The sequence below is a fragment of the Crinia signifera genome, chromosome 1, assembly GCF_055691185.1.
Source record: "Crinia signifera chromosome 1, ASM5569118v1, whole genome shotgun sequence".
Lineage (NCBI taxonomy): Eukaryota > Metazoa > Chordata > Amphibia > Anura > Myobatrachidae > Crinia > Crinia signifera.
Window position 1 is genome coordinate 314,431,936 of NC_139217.1, and position 18,081 is coordinate 314,450,016.

At 42.7% G+C, this 18,081-nt stretch overlaps 1 protein-coding gene across 3 annotated transcripts in view; it reads right to left on the minus strand.

Annotated features, from left to right (window-relative positions):
* The window catches only part of AGTPBP1 (ATP/GTP binding carboxypeptidase 1), a 168,182-nt gene that overhangs the window by 97,895 nt on the left and 52,206 nt on the right, over positions 1 to 18,081 (minus strand). For all 3 annotated transcript variants that reach the window (XM_083186409.1, XM_083186406.1, XM_083186414.1), the window contains exons 4-6: positions 5,608 to 5,675; positions 4,815 to 4,878; positions 2,769 to 2,912 (exon numbers count right to left, since the gene is read on the minus strand). In XM_083186409.1, the coding sequence (XP_083042535.1) occupies positions 2,769 to 2,912; positions 4,815 to 4,878; positions 5,608 to 5,675 (276 nt within the window). The remainder of the gene's footprint in view (positions 1 to 2,768; positions 2,913 to 4,814; positions 4,879 to 5,607; positions 5,676 to 18,081) is intronic.

Consider the following 18,081-nt stretch of genomic DNA (forward strand, 5'->3'; position numbering starts at 1 on the left):
TGTGTCCGACCCTGAACATTTGCCGGGTCGGACACCAGGTAACAGGACTCGGGTTATTTTTTCTTTTCCTTTTTACACCAAAACCTGGCCTGGAGCGGCAATAATCCGAGTCGTGGCTCTGGTGTAAAAGGGGTACTATAGGCGGAAACAAATAATTGGTGGAGCCAGCATAACAGTAGGCGGTATTACTACATCACTATACTTAGAGACATCGGTGACAGGCAAAACTAAAGCATCAATAGTGTCTGAAATGATAAAGAACACATGGCAGTACCCATTGATTGATATGGCACATTTAACAGCACCCTTGCAGTAAGAAAAAGAATAAAAAAAAAAACCTAGCTCCACTAAACTGATACGGCACACATGGCAGCACCCATGGACTGATACGGCACACATGGCATAGTTGCCTACCTTTTAGATTTCCTTTCCGGGTGAAGCCAGGAGAGGAGACCTAAATGACAGGGTGGGGGATGCAGGCGGGGGAGGGGGGAGTCTGACTGCCCCCATTCCATAAAACCCTTTGATTCCTGGGTCTGTGAAGAGGGGACCAGGCTTAAAACGCGAAATGACGCTATTTACATAACTTTAGCCCCCAGATCGCGCAAATTCCAGCATTTGTAGTTGCAGGGAAGGGGGGTGTGGGGGGATTCCAAGAAGATTGAGGGAGACTTTCCCACCATCCCGGAGGGCCGGGAAGAGAACCTGATTTTCTGGTGCCTCCCAGCAATACCAGGAGGGTAGGCAAACATGACACATGGCAGCACCCTCATCACCTACTACCTCTGGATTGACACTGGCAGCATGGAAGGAATTAGAAAAAGCAGGCAGTGGAGGGAGAAGAGGACACAAACTAATCTACAATAATTCTGCTTACTCAGTGCTTCTTACTTACCAGTTACCACTGGTAGTCTTCTGCACCAGCACTGCACACAGTGTTTACAACTCTTTATATTTAGCTGTGGCGGGGACTCGGGGGGGAGCAGGCAGGACCGCAACTCCAGCCACTGGGTGCTCAGACATTTTCTGCTGTGCACCACGCAGTTTGGCGTTCATCCGTCCTGCCTCAGCACAGTTTGCACATGTAGTAATGCGCGCAGTGACATCATGACACCCCGTCGCACATTACATATACAGGAGAAGGAGGAGCAGCAGCCAGCAGCTGAGCACTGTGTGGTGCTGATAGACGGGGAGGAATGTAATTATGGCGAGGAGGAGGCAGGCCACACTTGGGACTGTTTATACTGCAGGAGGAGGCGGGTCCACATGGGCTTGGTCTATGTAGCAGGTACAAGGAGGCAGGGCCACAAAGAGGAAAGGGGGGTGCCTTTGGTGAACTTATGTACACAAAGGAGATTAGGTGGCCGAGGCCACAGGGACTCTCTATGCAGTCAGAGAAGGAGGGCCTGCCCGGGGACATGGGAAGCCACCTGCCACTGAGGCTGAGCTATACAATGTGTAATGAGAGGCCTGGCTGAAATGTGTGGGCTGTTGTCGGCCTCCTGGGAAACTTCCCGGTGAATTTAATGGCCAGCGTGTATGGACAGCAATGACGTGAAGCTCGCTCAATGCATACACACTGAGCAATTTCCCCCCTGGATGGCGATTTTCACAAGGGGTGAAGGTCTTTCCAGAGCAGGACCATGTTAATGGTCACCGGGCAGCTTCGCATCTCCCATATTAACCTATGGGGGATACGTCTGGAGGCGGTGAAAGAGGGATCCGAGATTCCTGCTGCGGCCCCTCCTGATACATTCATGTAATACTTAATATTTGCGGCTAACCCACAAAAACAGGTGTTTTTGGGGATTAAGCCACAAATATTAACGGATAAATGGGTCCCTTAATGTGAATATGAACTATATTACATTTATGATAGTTTGGATAGATGTAAATGAAGAGTTAAATGGGAATGTAAACAAGCACAAATGATAGATTATATGAAAAATGGGCAGATAACTTTCAGAACAACTATTTTTAGATCATAAACTTTCCCCTCTAATGTTGTCCAATAATCATGAATGACCCTACAGATCACATAGTATCCACTTCAGTCACTACCAAATCCAGCTATGTTATTCTGGACTTAAGAGTCTGCCTTATAACAGAACAGTGATAAATACCAGAACACAATAAAAAGCTTTCATGATGGGAGATCTTGAAGGGTTTGTAGTGTATAATATATTAATGTCATAAACCTATTACTAATACGAACCATGTCATTTTTAAACACTGCATTTAACTAATGGGTTGTAAAACAACTGGGAACCATACTCAAAAAGGCTATTTAAATATGCAAATTCCATGTAACCCTCATATGTAAACACATTTTATGCCTTCATTTTAATAAATCACTCAAAACTGTTCAGGAGACAACAATGACATTATCCACATAAGTGTTCTGTTCTAGACAGGCTCTTAGTAACAGGCAGTATTTTAGAGCTTTAATCCAATAGACAAAACACTAACTTAGAGCATAGTTAGTAGGATTTCTAAAATAAACCTATAATGTCAGGGGCTCTTTTCCATTGATGGTGGAGAACAGTTGTATCTCAGCCGTCAAAAAGTAAGACTATCTAATATTGGGGATAAACCATCATAACCACGAATGGTTGATGGCCAACAGTACGTTGGTGATTTTCTTTGCTACACCCCGATTGTCAATTGTGCTATGTGACTACGAAAGCAGACAGAAGACTGTAAACCGATATTTTCCCTGGGTCAGCAACAGCAAGCTTCAAAGTTAGTAACTGGAAAAGAGTACTCACCTTTTGGACCAATCTTTGCCAGCACACTATGGAGAAGTACCATTAATTCTTCATTAGAAGGGTCCTTACTGGCACGAATTAGTAATTGTAGCAAGACTTGTGTTCCTCCTTTGGATATCAGGACATTGATTCGTCTACCTCCACCTAAAAAAAAATAATGAAGGACGGAATCCAGTGTTACATTCAAATACTTGAAGATTATTTTATGTAGAAGTCTTATCTCATCTGCTTCCGCTATCAGGGTGTTCACAAGCGAAGCCAAAGTGGATCATCTTCACTGCCTTATTGACATGTGCATTTGTTGAGGACATCCATCTGATATCTAACCAGCGAGATCTTAGGACATTTCCAGCTCTCAATTTATTGTGGTGTCATGAGGTCTGGGGGAGTGCATTGACTAGGGTGCATATTTGCCATGCTACGGTGCTGCTCATCCTCTAGTTCAGGGGTGTGCAATAAGCGGCCCTCCAGCTGTTGATGAACTACACATCCCAGCATGCCTTGCTTTCGTTTTGTAATTTTGCCATCCTGAAACTTATGCAAGGCATGCTGGGATGTGCAGTTCATCAACAGCTGAAGGGCCGCTTATTATCCGCCAAGGGGGTTATTCTATACCAGTGATGGCTAACCTTGACACTCTAGCTGTTGTTGAACTACACATCCCAGCATGCCCTGCATCAGTTTTAGCATGGCCAAATAGTAAAACTGTAGCAGGGCATGCTGGTATGTGTAGTTCAACAGCAGCTGGAGTTTCAAGGTTAGCCATTACTGTTCTACACCATTGTGACTAGATAACTTTCAACAGGGAAAGTATTTTGATCTTTTTTGTTGTTGATTACTTTATGTATCCTAGTCAAGGTCAGTGCTTTCTCTGGCAATTTTCCCATAATTACTATCTTAGTAATTGTTTGACTTGTGCTAATTGTATAAAAATTTCTGTCCAATTCATATTTTGTAAAAAATACATGTGTAAGTATTTGCGTGCGTGCGTGCATGCGTTGCTCAAGGTGTGATGGTACTGATTGTTTTCTCTCATTTTTCTTTAATATTTCCTAATCAGTTGCATCGGGGCTTCTCCTCCACAGACACAATGGCATAATTCAATGTAAAGAGCATCATCAAACCTCCAGGCTGCCCACTTCACGCTGGAGTCAATGAAAACTGGACTAAATTAGTCAGTCTTCAGGAGAGCGAGCAACTTGTAATAGCCTTGTGCAATGAGAATAAATGACGTATGCTTGCCAAATGGACTAACTACAAAAGAACGTAAATTAAAGCATGGCACAAATGTATCATATCTCATGGCAACAAAAATAAATATGGCCAATTATAAACCTATGGAGGCCGATGCACAGTTGGATGGAAAGCCATTTGCTAGTGTGAATATGCGGTCGCACAGCTTGTGAATGAAGATGTACTGTAATATGGGGGAGGGAGGGGTGATATAACAAAGGTTGAGAATAGTGAGGGTGTGTAAATACCTGTCGTGTGCTTTACGGGTGTTTAAGGGCTAGTGCAAGTACACACAGACTATGGAGAGAGCAGTTGCTAGCACTAGATACCTGCTTCAGAGAGGTCTATTATGAACACTGATGTTGATAGGTGCTTTCTTAAAATTTATTGTTTTTTGATGTTCATTCATATGAGATCCCTAATATTATATCTGCTGTATTATAATGTTTTTCTGTAACAGTGACAGTGCTTTTTGCTATCAAAACAAATGTTAAAAAGCTTTTCTTGCCTTAATGACATGACTGGGTGTGTATAAGAGTATCTGGGTAGTGTATGCCTGGTGCACATACTACTGTGGCACCATGCAATACATACCCCATAGCATTTTTGGCATTAATTAATCTCTAAAAATCAAAGAAGAACGCAAGAAAATGAATACTGGGGAAAGTTAGCATGTGTATAGTAATCAATTCATGTCATCGGAAGATAGACAACTCCCTTTAACTCCATTCTTTTCCTGATTTCACACAAATTAATTATTAAATAACAAAAATTAAAGCAGCCATTTGAAAGAAAAAAAAACAAGTAACTTACCGGCTGACATTAATTCATTGAGAATATTTACAATATTTGTCATGGTTTGTACATCCCTGGTATTCTGCAAGTATAAAAATAGTTTGTTACTGTGGTAAAGGTTACATTATTGCGAAAATTAATATAAAAACAAAATTATTATATTATGAATGGATTATTAGAACATATTGCTTTGTAGATGGTAAAAATCATAGACCGGTACTTGATAAAAACTATTGCACAGAAGATTTGTACAGAAAGACTGCGCTTATAAAAACCAGGTGCATGTATGGCTGAATTAACGCTCACCACTTAATTGTACATAAATTTATTTATTGATAGGAATATATCAAATTAAAAATTACATTTTTTTTTTATAAACATAACAATAAAATAAACACATACAGACTCTACACAGAATTGAAAAATCGGTGGCCACCTATAAATGATAAAATAGTATTCCTTCTCAAAAGGAAGCTTTCTTTGGGCTTTGTTGAGCTCTACAAATAAAAATAAAAATAAATATTGCTTTTCCCAATGGGGGGGGGGGGACAATATTAACAGCCAATGTAGTGATCTCCGGTCTCCGCTTGTGGTTTTAATAGATAATTATCCACTGCACGATTATATAGATTTCATACTCACAGACTCCACATGAATTGGTAGATGTTGGGCCATAAATTGAATTAGCAGGGAGGCAGGAGAGCTTGTACAAGGGGAGATTTCTTCCCAAAAGTGGTATTGTACAGAAGAGCAGTCACAGTTTAAGGAGAGTGGACACAAACATGCATGCACACAATAAGCGTCCCCTCACCTCTAGTGTATAGAGAATTACTTCCACCCCGGTGGAGCCTTTGGCAGTCATTTCCTTTCTTGTTTTCTCTAAAAGTACAAAGCAGAAGCACAGTTTGAACAAAGTGAGAGTTTCAACCATAATGCAAAATACACTGGGAATGTACACCACATACAGTCACCCGTAAGCACATTTGTAATGTGCACCTCATCCCAGATTTTATTATAGGTGAAATAACAAAGATCTCTGTACCTGCATGCCAAGTCTCACTGCTAAGGCTACAAGGGAGTGAGTCATCTCTTCATGTGATTGGTCCCAGAGGCATAAGTTTGTCTCAGTCACCCAGAGGCAAGTTGGAATTTCATGCCCCCCTTCCCTTTAAAAAAGGTGGGTGGTGGATCCGGGTCAGGCTCACAGGATTCAGCTGTCTGTGCAGCATGCAGAATCAGCATTAAACGGTGGGTCCCATCTTACAGTCCAGCCGCAGCAGCCGGTGCACCATCACTTGCTGCAGCACAGGTTGAGCAGAGCCTGTCCTCTGTTGCAGATGTTAGCAGTGCTTCTGGAACCAAGATGATTAACTCTGCAATAGTAGTCGGTGCGCTGCAGAGCCCCACTGGAAGAGAAGTGGTCACCTTTGGATCCCCTATGAACCACACAGGTGCCCCTTTAGGGCTTAGAGCCTGTAGGCTGGTGACTTCATTGCCTTTGGGAGTTGCACCCCCAATTGATCATCAACTGTACTTCCACTGCCAACAATATTGTTGTCTACAATAGGTTTTCTCATTGGCATTTAAAGGGAAGTTGGTACTTCACATTGCACCAAAAGGGCAGTGAAAAACAGCATGTGGAATCTAATTAAATTATGATATTTCCGACCTTCGCTTAGGAATATAACCTGCCCTGTTATCTATTCCTAATTTAGATTAAATCAATAGCTGCAGGTATCGGAATGGACATTGCTAGTAAATGTTCATACATTGTCCTAAATATTGCCATGCTATCTTGTAGATAGGCACAAAAAGAGAAAGAAGAGTATGTCCTTATGTGGTGCACCTATGAGAATTTACACGAGTAAAATGTAACTTTTATTCCTATTTTTAAAAGAGCGAAATATAAGAACACACAGACATAACATAAGGTGTTTTATCTTGTAGATAGCAGGGATGAAAAGGAAAGGGAAGCACACCTGAAACATATCCCCACATTCATGAATAAAGGAAGAAGCGGTATTGATGCACATACATACAATCTCTATCCCAAAGCGAACCTTCATACATCTACCACCTTGACTTCTGTTGTCTTCAGTTGGTGTGTGTGAATTTTTTTGGCCTTCAGAAAGTGAAATACATGCTAAATCAGGTTGCAGTGAGGTAATGGACTCCTTTGTTTTAAAAATAACTCCTGGGTTGCTTTCACAGTATGATTTGGGTCATTGCCCATCTGTACCATGAAGCGCATAGCAATCCACTTTAAGGAATTAGTCTGAATCTGAGAAACCGTATATAACCAAAAACTTCAGGATTCCCCTGACTGCATTTTTGGTCACATCAATAAACATTAGTTACCCACTGCCATTGGAAGTCATGCATGCCTATGCCGCTGTGTTTTTCAGATAATTTGGCATGCTCCAGACCATAAAGGCATAACAAGCCTTCTTCAAATTTCTTCTTCCCATCATTCTGGTACAGAATGACAATTATTACATCAGTCCAAAAAATACTGTTCCACAACTGGTCTGGCTTTATTAGATAGACATTTTTGGCAAAAGTCTCGCCTGTCTAGTCTTGATGCCTATTAAATGTTTGCACCTTGTGATGAACCCTCTGTATTTGCTTTGGTATGCCTACCTCCTGAAGAGTGTTCTTCATCTGGCTGGATGATGTGGATATATTTTTCTTTACCACGGAAAGAATCCTGCAATCACCGACCACTGTTGTCTTCTAAAGACGTTGAGGACCTTTGTGTTGCCGAGTGCACCAGTGCATGCTTATTTTCTCAGAATGTCCTAAAAATAGTTATAATGGATTCTCCTAAGGGTCACACTGATTTTTCTTTTGCAACATAGGGCTGTCCAGTTTCACTTGCACTGAGAGCCCCTTTGACTGCATTCTGTGGGTTCACAGCAACAGCTTCCCTTTGGTGAATTCATTGATAAGGAAATAATGAAGTAACAGCCCATACATTTCCGTAAACCTGCTTTTGGAGTCCATTGTCCAAATACTTTTGGGGTTTTTAGAAAACAGGGGGCTATATACTAAACAGCTGTAATTATAAACCCCTAGAAGGGAATACCCTCCAATTAAAGCGGATAGCTATATCATTAATATGGTTTAATGCAGGCTAACTTGAATATGTTTTGGTAAGCAGCTAAAGTAACAGGAAAGTATGCAAGTAGGCCCAAAAGTCTCCAGAAATAGGGATTGTTAGTTTTGTTTAAATTACTTTAGGTTATAAATATGGTGTGTTGCCATTACTTTGAAAACACATACAGATAATGACTTATTCACATAGTCATCAAGACTTCGCTGAGAAGCTTGGCCCAGAGGAAAGAAGGGTTTAAGTAACAATGTCTCCCCTCCGTTTGCCAATTGTGGCTTAGTAAGGAAGCTTCAGTAAGCAGGACACTGATTATCAAGTATCATAGAAGCATGCGTAGGTGGGGACACAGACGAAAGTGAAGAGCAGATCAACACCAAAAGATTATATTAACTGGCTGATAGAACCATGTGTGATGTACAGAGGGATGAGGGGCACAGCGTGCTGCCACAATAGAAGGAAACGGAGGAGCGGGTAACAGTGGTGTAATGAGCAGTCAGATTACAAGGGATGCACTGCACTAATTTACTATGGTCGGAGTTCTATTTCAGATGGGACGTTTCTATGGGCAACTAATCAGATTATATTATGTTCTAGATACAGCAAAATGGAACACCTGCGCTCCAAATAAAGGGTGCAGCTCTGATCCTAAGGAGAGTCACCAACTTTCCAAATATATTGCACAAAGAAAAAACAGTCAGAACAGAGTGCCCCAAGTGGCAAAGCTCTATTATGTTCTAGAATGTGCTAAATAAGAAGTAGATTCTTATTGGTTCCATAGCAACATCCAACCCTCATTTTAGTAAATAAACCCCACTGAGTTATCACAAGAAATATCATAGTGATCAGCAATATTAAAAGCATATACTATATAATTAAGATCACAAAGTCTCAATATTCAAAAATGTGGCTATAACCAAATTAATAGAAATAATAAAAAACATAATACAAATTGGTAAAGATCAGCACATAAAAATGGAGGTATACCCGGGATGTACCCTCCAAATCAGGCCAGGCAGGTATTCGGTCCACGTTCAGTCCAAAGTCCCATATATTAGGTAACTCCCTTTTCATTCGCTTATGATAATTAAATATTCTAGTTCTCCACTATCTGGGTAATTGGCCATTTTTATCTTCAATGTTCCATGTATAGGTGTGTTTTTGTGTGTATAAAATAAAATGGTATTACACCATATACCATTCTTTCATTTATTTTCGGTGTCACCTTTTGGATGATCCAGTGCCTAACCTCATCCGATTAAGGACATTTCAGTATATGCTTTCTGTTTTCTGGAGAAGAGGATACGCCCCCTTCTTAAGAGGAACGTATGGTATTTGCATGGTATGATTCACTATTCTGCATTTTTGGTGTAAATGTGCACACATTGCGAGTTCTAACTACAATGTGCACAATTCATAAATTGGTTTATATAACATATTTCCACTTTGTTTAAACCCAACGCTGTACAGTATGCAAAACACAAAGCTCATACAAAGTACTGTACATTTGACTACTACTTGCAGGAAGAAAGTTGCACAGAATAAACTATCACGCACTTCCTACATGTTATTCCTGGACAGACCGGTAATCTTATCTGTTGCTTTGCATAGTCAACATTTGTAACATTATGAAATGGACATACAGTATACAAAAAGCAAAATGACTGATGTTTATATACTGTACATGCACAGGTTAAACAGTGTTATACAAGGGTATTCATCTGATAAGGAAATTAAAGCAATTGATTTAAAGCTATCCATCAACAAAAACACTTGCTACGCATAATGACAATGTGGACGTGTGTATGTTGTGTTTCAGACTTACCATCTACAACACGCGGCATACAGATATCACTCTGATGTGCACTCATGGCTAACACTCCAGCAAGGTGCAGTGACAGCACAGTTTACTTAGAGGATACTTGACAAGTTGACAAATGCTAACAAATGCCAACCCACACATACTGGGAATGGCACATAGCTGTCCTTACATCCCAAGTTAAATTATTTTTAGCTATCGTGATTTTCCACTACATGTGATGTTTACAGCAAGTTACGACCGTTACTACAAGTTATGTTCTTTGGCTTGAGGGCACATCTTGTAAATCTGCAATAAGAAACACTATTCCTTTTAAACCAGGCATGCACATTGGCAGAGCTAAAAGGTTAGTAGATTTGTCCAGTTAATTACAAGAGCAGTGATGGTCATGAATGCTGATATCAGACATATCAGAGCAAGGAGGATACTGGAGTAGGCGCAATGCACAGCTGTGAAGTGTTATGTATGGAACTTTGTGGCTATCAGATTACCAGCCTGTCTAGCTCCAGGGGATTAATGCCAATTTGTGCCATGTCATTTAATAACACCAGAGTCCCAATGCAGCCTTGTAATATGGAGTGTTTCAAATCAGGAGCATTCAACTCCAGTCAAGCACCACTAACAGGTCATCTTTTATGGATTTCTTCAAACCTGCACAGGTGAGTTAATAGATTAACTCACCTGTGCAAATCTCTCCCCTGCATTCACAGACAGAAAACCTCAAAACATGACCTACAGTATAGAAAAATCCCTGAAGCTTGATTTTTAAAACCACAATTGATTTAGCACCCAGATTCTTCCAGGGAGATCTGCAGGGCCGGATTTCCCATTAGGCCCGTGAGGCACAGGCCTATGGGCGGCACCTGCTGGGGTGCGGCAAGGCATCACTCTCCCTCACGGGACGTGATTTGTGTCTGCAACCTCAAGCAGCCGGCGAACCCTTTCTTCCCGGCGACTGCTCTTCCACTCAGAAGCGTCTGAGGCGTGGGCATGGTAGGAGGCACAAAGCCAGGTGCTGTCTCCGTCCTCAGTCACTGTTCGATGCGGCAGAGGCGCTCACAGTGATGTGTGGCTCAGCATCAGCGCTGCTGCTGAGAGCCTGAAACACAGCAGAGCGCTGTGTGTACGCGCACCCTCTAGCCGTGAATGAGCCTGTGCGTAAAAGCAGTAAATCACAGGCTGGCGGCACATGCGCAGGAGGTCATCACGGATCCTGGGGCTGCACACAGCACTTCTCTCACTGTCTCCAGCCAACAAGTCTGTTGTTACCATGTGGTAGATGGTGAGGACTCAGAGCCCTTGCCCCCCTAGCCACTGCTGCTGCCCAGGGCTCAGGCTGCCCTAGCAGGGCTTGGACATGCTCCAGCGCCGTGTTTTTGGGCCCACCCTCTTAAGTCCTGTAGCTGCCACTGTGTGGCAGTCTCAGAGGAGTGATAATTTGCCCCACTGGCCCCTAATGCCCTGCCCTAACAGGGCAATCCAACTCAACCTGTTGTCCACAGGGCAGGCCAAGTGCCACTGGCACCACACCAGGTGACACTGGCTGGCTGTCCCAGAGACCCCAGTCTGAGCATGCAACTAGTGGCATTGAGCATGAAACCCCTGGCAATGAGCAAGAAACCCATAGCAACTAGCATGTAGGTAAGTAAAAATTGGATAGTGTGTGGTGCGCTATCAACAGCTGCCGGCACTTGGGTTGTCAGACCCAAATAATTATACAAGGAAGAAAAAGGAATTGTGCCGGCGCTGGCTGTTTTAAGAATAATGCAATGCACGGTTCTCAGTAAATATAACAATTTATTAATAACAATATTGTAACAATATAAAAAATATATATAAAAATATCTATAAAAAGGTAAATCACTTTGATGAAAAAATTGCAGCTAGTTATCACCGGGATAATCAGATATTTGAGCTAGATTAGCTTAGAGTTCAATTTGTGAATAAGAGAATTGAGCTGTATATTACCATCCCATTTGGCCCGATTTGGATGGCCTGGTGCTGTGACACGATGTCCAAATAAGGTGTCCTATAATTTCAAGGACTCAAGGTTCCCACTAGTATCCTCTTGTGTACATCTGGATCGTTTTTTAGGGATCATGCAGTTTTCCCACAAATGGAGCAGTCCAGGAAAAAACGAGGGTCTTTTGGGGAGAGATGGACGGGTCACTTGGCAGAAGGGTGGTGATGAAGGAACAGCAGTATTCACAGGTGCTCAACGCGTTTCCCCGGGTATCACCGGCTTCATCAGGAGCAAGCCGGTGATACCCGGGGAAAACGCGTTGAGCACCTGTGAATACTGCTGTTCCTTCATCACCACCCTTCTGCCAAGTGACCCGTCCATCTCTCCCCAAAAGACCCTCGTTTTTTCCTGGACTGCTCCATTTGTGGGAAAACTGCATGATCCCTAAAAAACGATCCAGATGTACACAAGAGGATACTAGTGGGAACCTTGAGTCCTTGAAATTATAGGACACCTTATTTGGACATCGTGTCACAGCACCAGGCCATCCAAATCGGGCCAAATGGGATGGTAATATACAGCTCAATTCTCTTATTCACAAATTGAACTCTAAGCTAATCTAGCTCAAATATCTGATTATCCCGGTGATAACTAGCTGCAATTTTTTCATCAAAGTGATTTACCTTTTTATAGATATTTTTATATATATTTTTTATATTGTTACAATATTGTTATTAATAAATTGTTATATTTACTGAGAACCGTGCATTGCATTATTCTTAAAACAGCCAGCGCCGGCACAATTCCTTTTTCCAGCATGTAGGTAAGTGGCACTTATGTGGCAGAATATGCAGTAAGGCGTGTGTTCTATATAATGGGAATACAGTGTGTGGCATAATGTGTAATCGGCATTACAGTGTTTTGTAGAAGGTGTAATGGGCATTACGGAGTTTGGTATAGCGTGTAATAGGCATTACGACATGTGGTGTAATAGGTATTACGGTGTGTGGCATAATGTGTAATGGGCATTACGGTGTGGCGTAAAAGTAATGGCCATTATGGCATGCGGTATTATATGTAATGGGTGTGTGATGTGTAATGCTGTGCCTGGGGCGGCCTGACCCATAAATTCGCCCCTGGAGATCTGTGCAGTGGTCATCACATCATCTCCCTCCTTCCTCCGAGGAAAGAATTCCTGATTAACATGCTTCGATGTTTGGGGGCAGCAATCAGCACTATTCTTGAAAACGGGGACATGTTGCCCACATTTATAGGAGGAGTACTGGGTCTGGGGTCTGTGTGGTGGACCTGGATATCCAGACCCTGCAGTCAATCTTGGGCTTTACGAATACGGACCATGGCCTGCTTATATGGTCGCTATGGTGATCAAATTCTGCTACTCAGACAAAGCACTCTCATACATGCAGGTAGAAGGCACCTCATAAAAGCATAGAATTTGTGTCCGATCAGAACCACTTGGCCCATCTAGTCTGCCCCTTTTTTAAACATATTGTTACCTCAAACCCTTATTTCTTTGTAAGGATATTGTAAAGTTTGTTGAGTGAAAGGCACCAAAGAAACAAGGTAACCGCACATTGATACTCTGACACCTTCTGGAAGTCCAGTAACAGTAAACTTCATGTTAATATTCAAGTCTGATGCAGCCCCTAGCTTGAAACGTTCCAGGCTCAGATGTTTGTGTCACTCGAGATTTCTTGATCAGATTTGTTATAACACAAACCCCTATCTCACCATGTTATACATACCATTACAGACTTGGAACACTTTTTGAGGGAACATCCATCCAGGCTTTGAACACTATTTTACAATCCATATTTAAATATTTTATGAAAGAATGAAACTATACTATCAAGTTTACATTGTCTTCCAAGACAAGAGTGCACGCAAGCGCAAGAGAGCTTACGCAAAGAGAGTGAGAGAAGTTTGATTAAAAGCTATATTCTATTACTTGCACTTAAGTGTCTGACAATCATGTTATCATAATAGGAAAAAAACATTGGGTATACTAAAAGCTTTTAAAACAAAATAGGTACTTGTTTCCTAGCCCGGCACCCATCGGGTCCCATCGCATACCTTAACTTAAGGTATGCGATGGGACCCGACGGACCCGATTTTGCAATGGACCCGAATTTACATAGGAACCAATGTTAAATGGCCCCACATACCCAATTTTTGATTGTATACCCACCCTGATGGGTAAGTTCTATGTCAAATGCCCCCCCCCCCCCATTGTTAGCGCCACCCCATGATGAACGCCAAACCAAAGCGTGGTGAGCGCAGCGAGCCGGCAAGTGGCGGCGGTACGCGTCCTCCGACCTTTTCATACCCCCACTATCCACATCGGCGTGGCGTTGAATTTATATAGTGTGGCGAGCGCAGCGAGCCCCGCGAGGGGACGCGTAATACGTCTGAAGTAATGCGAGTCCCCTCCCGGGGATCGCCACGCTTCGGGATCGGGGGCTCGCCACACTATATAAAATCAACTCCACGCCGACGTGGATAGTGGGGGTATGAAAAGGTTGGAGGACGCGTACCGCCGCCCTCGCCACGCTTCGGGTTCACGTTGATCGTGGCGTGCCGTTAACAATGGGGGGGCATACAATGAAAAATGGGGTCTGGGGGGCATTTAACATTGGGGCCAATGTAAAAAATCGGGTCGGTCGGGTCAATCGCATCGCATGGCGCCATGCTAGGAAACAAGTACCAAAAAATACTTAACAAAATACTATAAAAAGATACAAATAAAAATTACTTCAATTCATAGTGTAAGAGATATACAAAACTATGACCCTACCTTTAAGGCTTTTTGGTTTACTAGTGAGAAATGCATCTGCCAATAGTAGTATAGTCTAATGTGTAAGTTAAGGCCCATACACACTGGGCAACTTTGAGCTGAAAGTCGCTTAAGCGGGTTTTAGCTCAAAGCCGCCCAGTGTGTATGCACCGGCGATTAGTACAGAGGAAACAACAGAAAGTCTTTTTTGGCGGTGCACTAAGAGGAGAGAAATTTTTTATAAAATATAGCTTTTATTAATTAGTTTAAGAAATTAGATGCGAAATATAAAATCAAAACATACAACATAAATTGACACTGGACTCATTAAAAAGGGGGAGAGAACCTCCCCTTATCGTAGTGGGGGTAGATATCTGGATTTATTATGTATAATCACAAAATCTGCTGATTGCTTAGTGTGTACCCTAATACAATATGGTGTACAATCTGTAGTCACTGATGTTTCCTATAAGGGGAACCGTGTCCCTGTATTATATAGACATACTTATACAGAGTAACCAAAATCCTTATTTGTATCAGATACACGCGGTGTAACAGTAACTAGTTAACTGTTACTGTTCAAGTGAAAACAAGTTAATTCACAATTGCCGGACACACAATTTCTCTAATATGTGCCGTGCTGCGAGATCATCAGCTACGTTCGCAGTCGGAGGGGGATTCTGCAGGGACGGCGTCCCGTCTGCAGCTATCGCCCCTGGAGGCTGTGCACACTGCCGGTAAGGGCTAGTGGGCACACGGATAAATCGCCTGGAGAGTCAAGCTCTCCTACACTGATAATCACTGCGTGTTACAGCCGGCGGCAGTATATGCTGTCACCGAGATGTGACCCGCATATGTCTCCGGCTGTTGGTCAGGTAATTAGAACATATAAACAATCAATTTACAATCCCCAGCTACCCCCACTAAACGATCCACGCCAACGCGCGTTTCGCAGTTTTGCTTTTTCAAGGCCTTGAAAAAGCAAAACTGCGAAACGCGCGTTGGCGTGGATCGTTTACTGGGGGTAGCTGGGGATTGTAAATTGATTGTTTATATGTTCTAATTACCTGACCAACAGCCGGAGACATATGCGGGTCACATCTCGGTGACAGCATATACTGCCGCCGGCTGTAACACGCGGTGATTATCAGTGTAGGAGAGCTTGACTCTCCAGGCGATTTATCAGTGTGCCCACTAGCCCTTACCGGCAGTGTGCACAGCCTCCAGGGGCGATAGCTGCAGACGGGACGCCGTCCCTGCAGAATCCCCCTCCGACTGCGACCGTAGCTGATGATCTCGCAGCACGGCGCATATTAGAGACATTGTGTGTCCGGCAATTGTGAATTAACTTGTTTTCACTTGAACAGTAACAGTTAACTAGTTACTGTTACACCGCGTGTATCTGATACAAATAAGGATTTTGGTTACTCTGTATAAGTATGTCTATATAATACAGGGACACGGTTCCCCTTATAGGAAACATCAGTGACTACAGATTGTACACCATATTGTATTAGGGTACACACTAAGCAATCAGCAGATTTTGTGATTATACATAATAAATCCAGATATCTACCCCCACTACGATAAGGGGAGGTTCTCTCCCCCTTTTTAATGAGTCCAGTGTCAATTTATGTTGTATGTTTTGATTTTATATTTCGCATCTAATTTCTTAAACTAATTAATAAAAGCTATATTTTATAAAAAATTTCTCTCCTCTTAGTGCACCGCCAAAAAAGACTTTCTGTTGTTTCCTCTGTACTAGTGTATCACTGTCTGGCGGTAGCACACCTCATGACTATATAGAGTATCTACCACGAACTATAATAAAGAGGTTTAAATATATTTTCTTTAATACCAGTGCGATCAATCACCCCCCTTCCCCTTTGCACCGGCGATTAGCGGTGAGTGCTGCACGCTCCAGCATCATCGCCAGGAAAGCCGTTCGTCTGCTGGTATTACCAGCAGATGAGCGGCTTTGAGGAGGGCTTTGCATAGCTCTGCAATGCAAAGCCATCCTCCGCTCGCCATCGGTGTCGGGCAGGCGGAAAGCCACTCAGTGTGTATGCACTAAGCGGCTTTCCCCCCCAGCGATGAACACTGGGCATAGTCACCCAGTGTGTATGGACCATTACACACTTCTTATTGGAAACAATAGTCACAAGTCAGCATACTGTATAGCGTAAAGTTAAATAAAATCACCTGTTTGTCATTTAATTCTGATACAATAATCACCTAACCTTCGATGCATGCATGCTGTGTGGTTTTACAAACATTACAAAGCACTTATCATGCTAGTGTGCCAAATGACTGAAGATTTATGATTTTGCAGTACTTAACATTATTTAAGGCATCAAAATGAGTGACTTGGCAGTGAAGTGCATCGCTGATGACATCAAAGCTGAACTCTTGCTGTGTTGCACAAATAATTTATTCTCTGGATTGTACATTCTAGCATTTCCATCAGTGGGAAACTTGCAGCAAGATGTGGCTAAATCAGTGGTTCCCAAACTGTGCACCTAGGCAAAGAAACTTTTGGTCTAGGGGTGCCGTGAAAAAAACTCATTCTCTAGTGTGCCATGACACATACAAGTTCGGGAATAACCAATCTAACTATAACTCACAAGAAATTCAAATCCTAATAGATTTAACCAGTGGCGTAACTATAGCACCGCAGCCCCCGCGACCGCGGAGGGGTGCTGTGCATGTGCGGGCGCCGGGGGCTGGAGTGCTATAGTTACACCCCGCCGCAATCCCCGCAGTCTTTACCGGTCTTCAGTACGCGCTGGTCCCGACTCCCTTCTTCTGCTATGAGGACCACCCCAAAATGTCCGCCCCATTTAGCAGACAGTTCTCTGAAACTGTCTGCTGTATGGGCGCGGACATTCTGTGGTGGTCCTCATAGCAGAAGAAGGGAGCCGGGACCAGCGCGTACTGAACGTAGGTAAGACTGTGGGGGATGGGGGGGTTTGCATGGGCGGCGGGGCGGGGGTTGGTGCGGCGGGCGCCCAAAACCTAGTTACGCCACTGGCTTTAACCCAGTATATTATTTTCATGGTAGCACTCCTACCACACTACTGTATGCCCCAGTAGTGATATGGACCCACAATTAGTGTAATGTTTCCACAAGTATGGCTCGCAGCTTTGCACTTGTTTACTCACTATGCTCGGCACACTATTATAATGTCCCTCTATGCATAAATAGCAAATGAATAATTAAAGAGAACCAATATCAATGGAAATGGCTTTAATGAGGATAAGGGAGAAGAACTGTTAAATAAGTTTTTTTTCACCGATGTTTACTAGGAAAGAGCAGACAGTGGAACCACAAATGGGACAAGTCAGCTAGAACTCAATATTGAATTCATGACAAATGAGATTAAAAAAAAAAAAAAAGCTCTGCAAAAATTAAAAACAAACAAATCCCCAGTTCCGGACAGGATTCATCCTAGGGTTCTAATGGAATTAAGGGAGGAATTAGCAAACCCTCTTTATTACATTTTTTGAGAACTTATTTTCATCTGGTAAGGTGCTGAAGGACTGGAGAATATTAGTAACATTAGTATAACATTTGCAGGCCAGGAAGCAACGGCAGCAGAG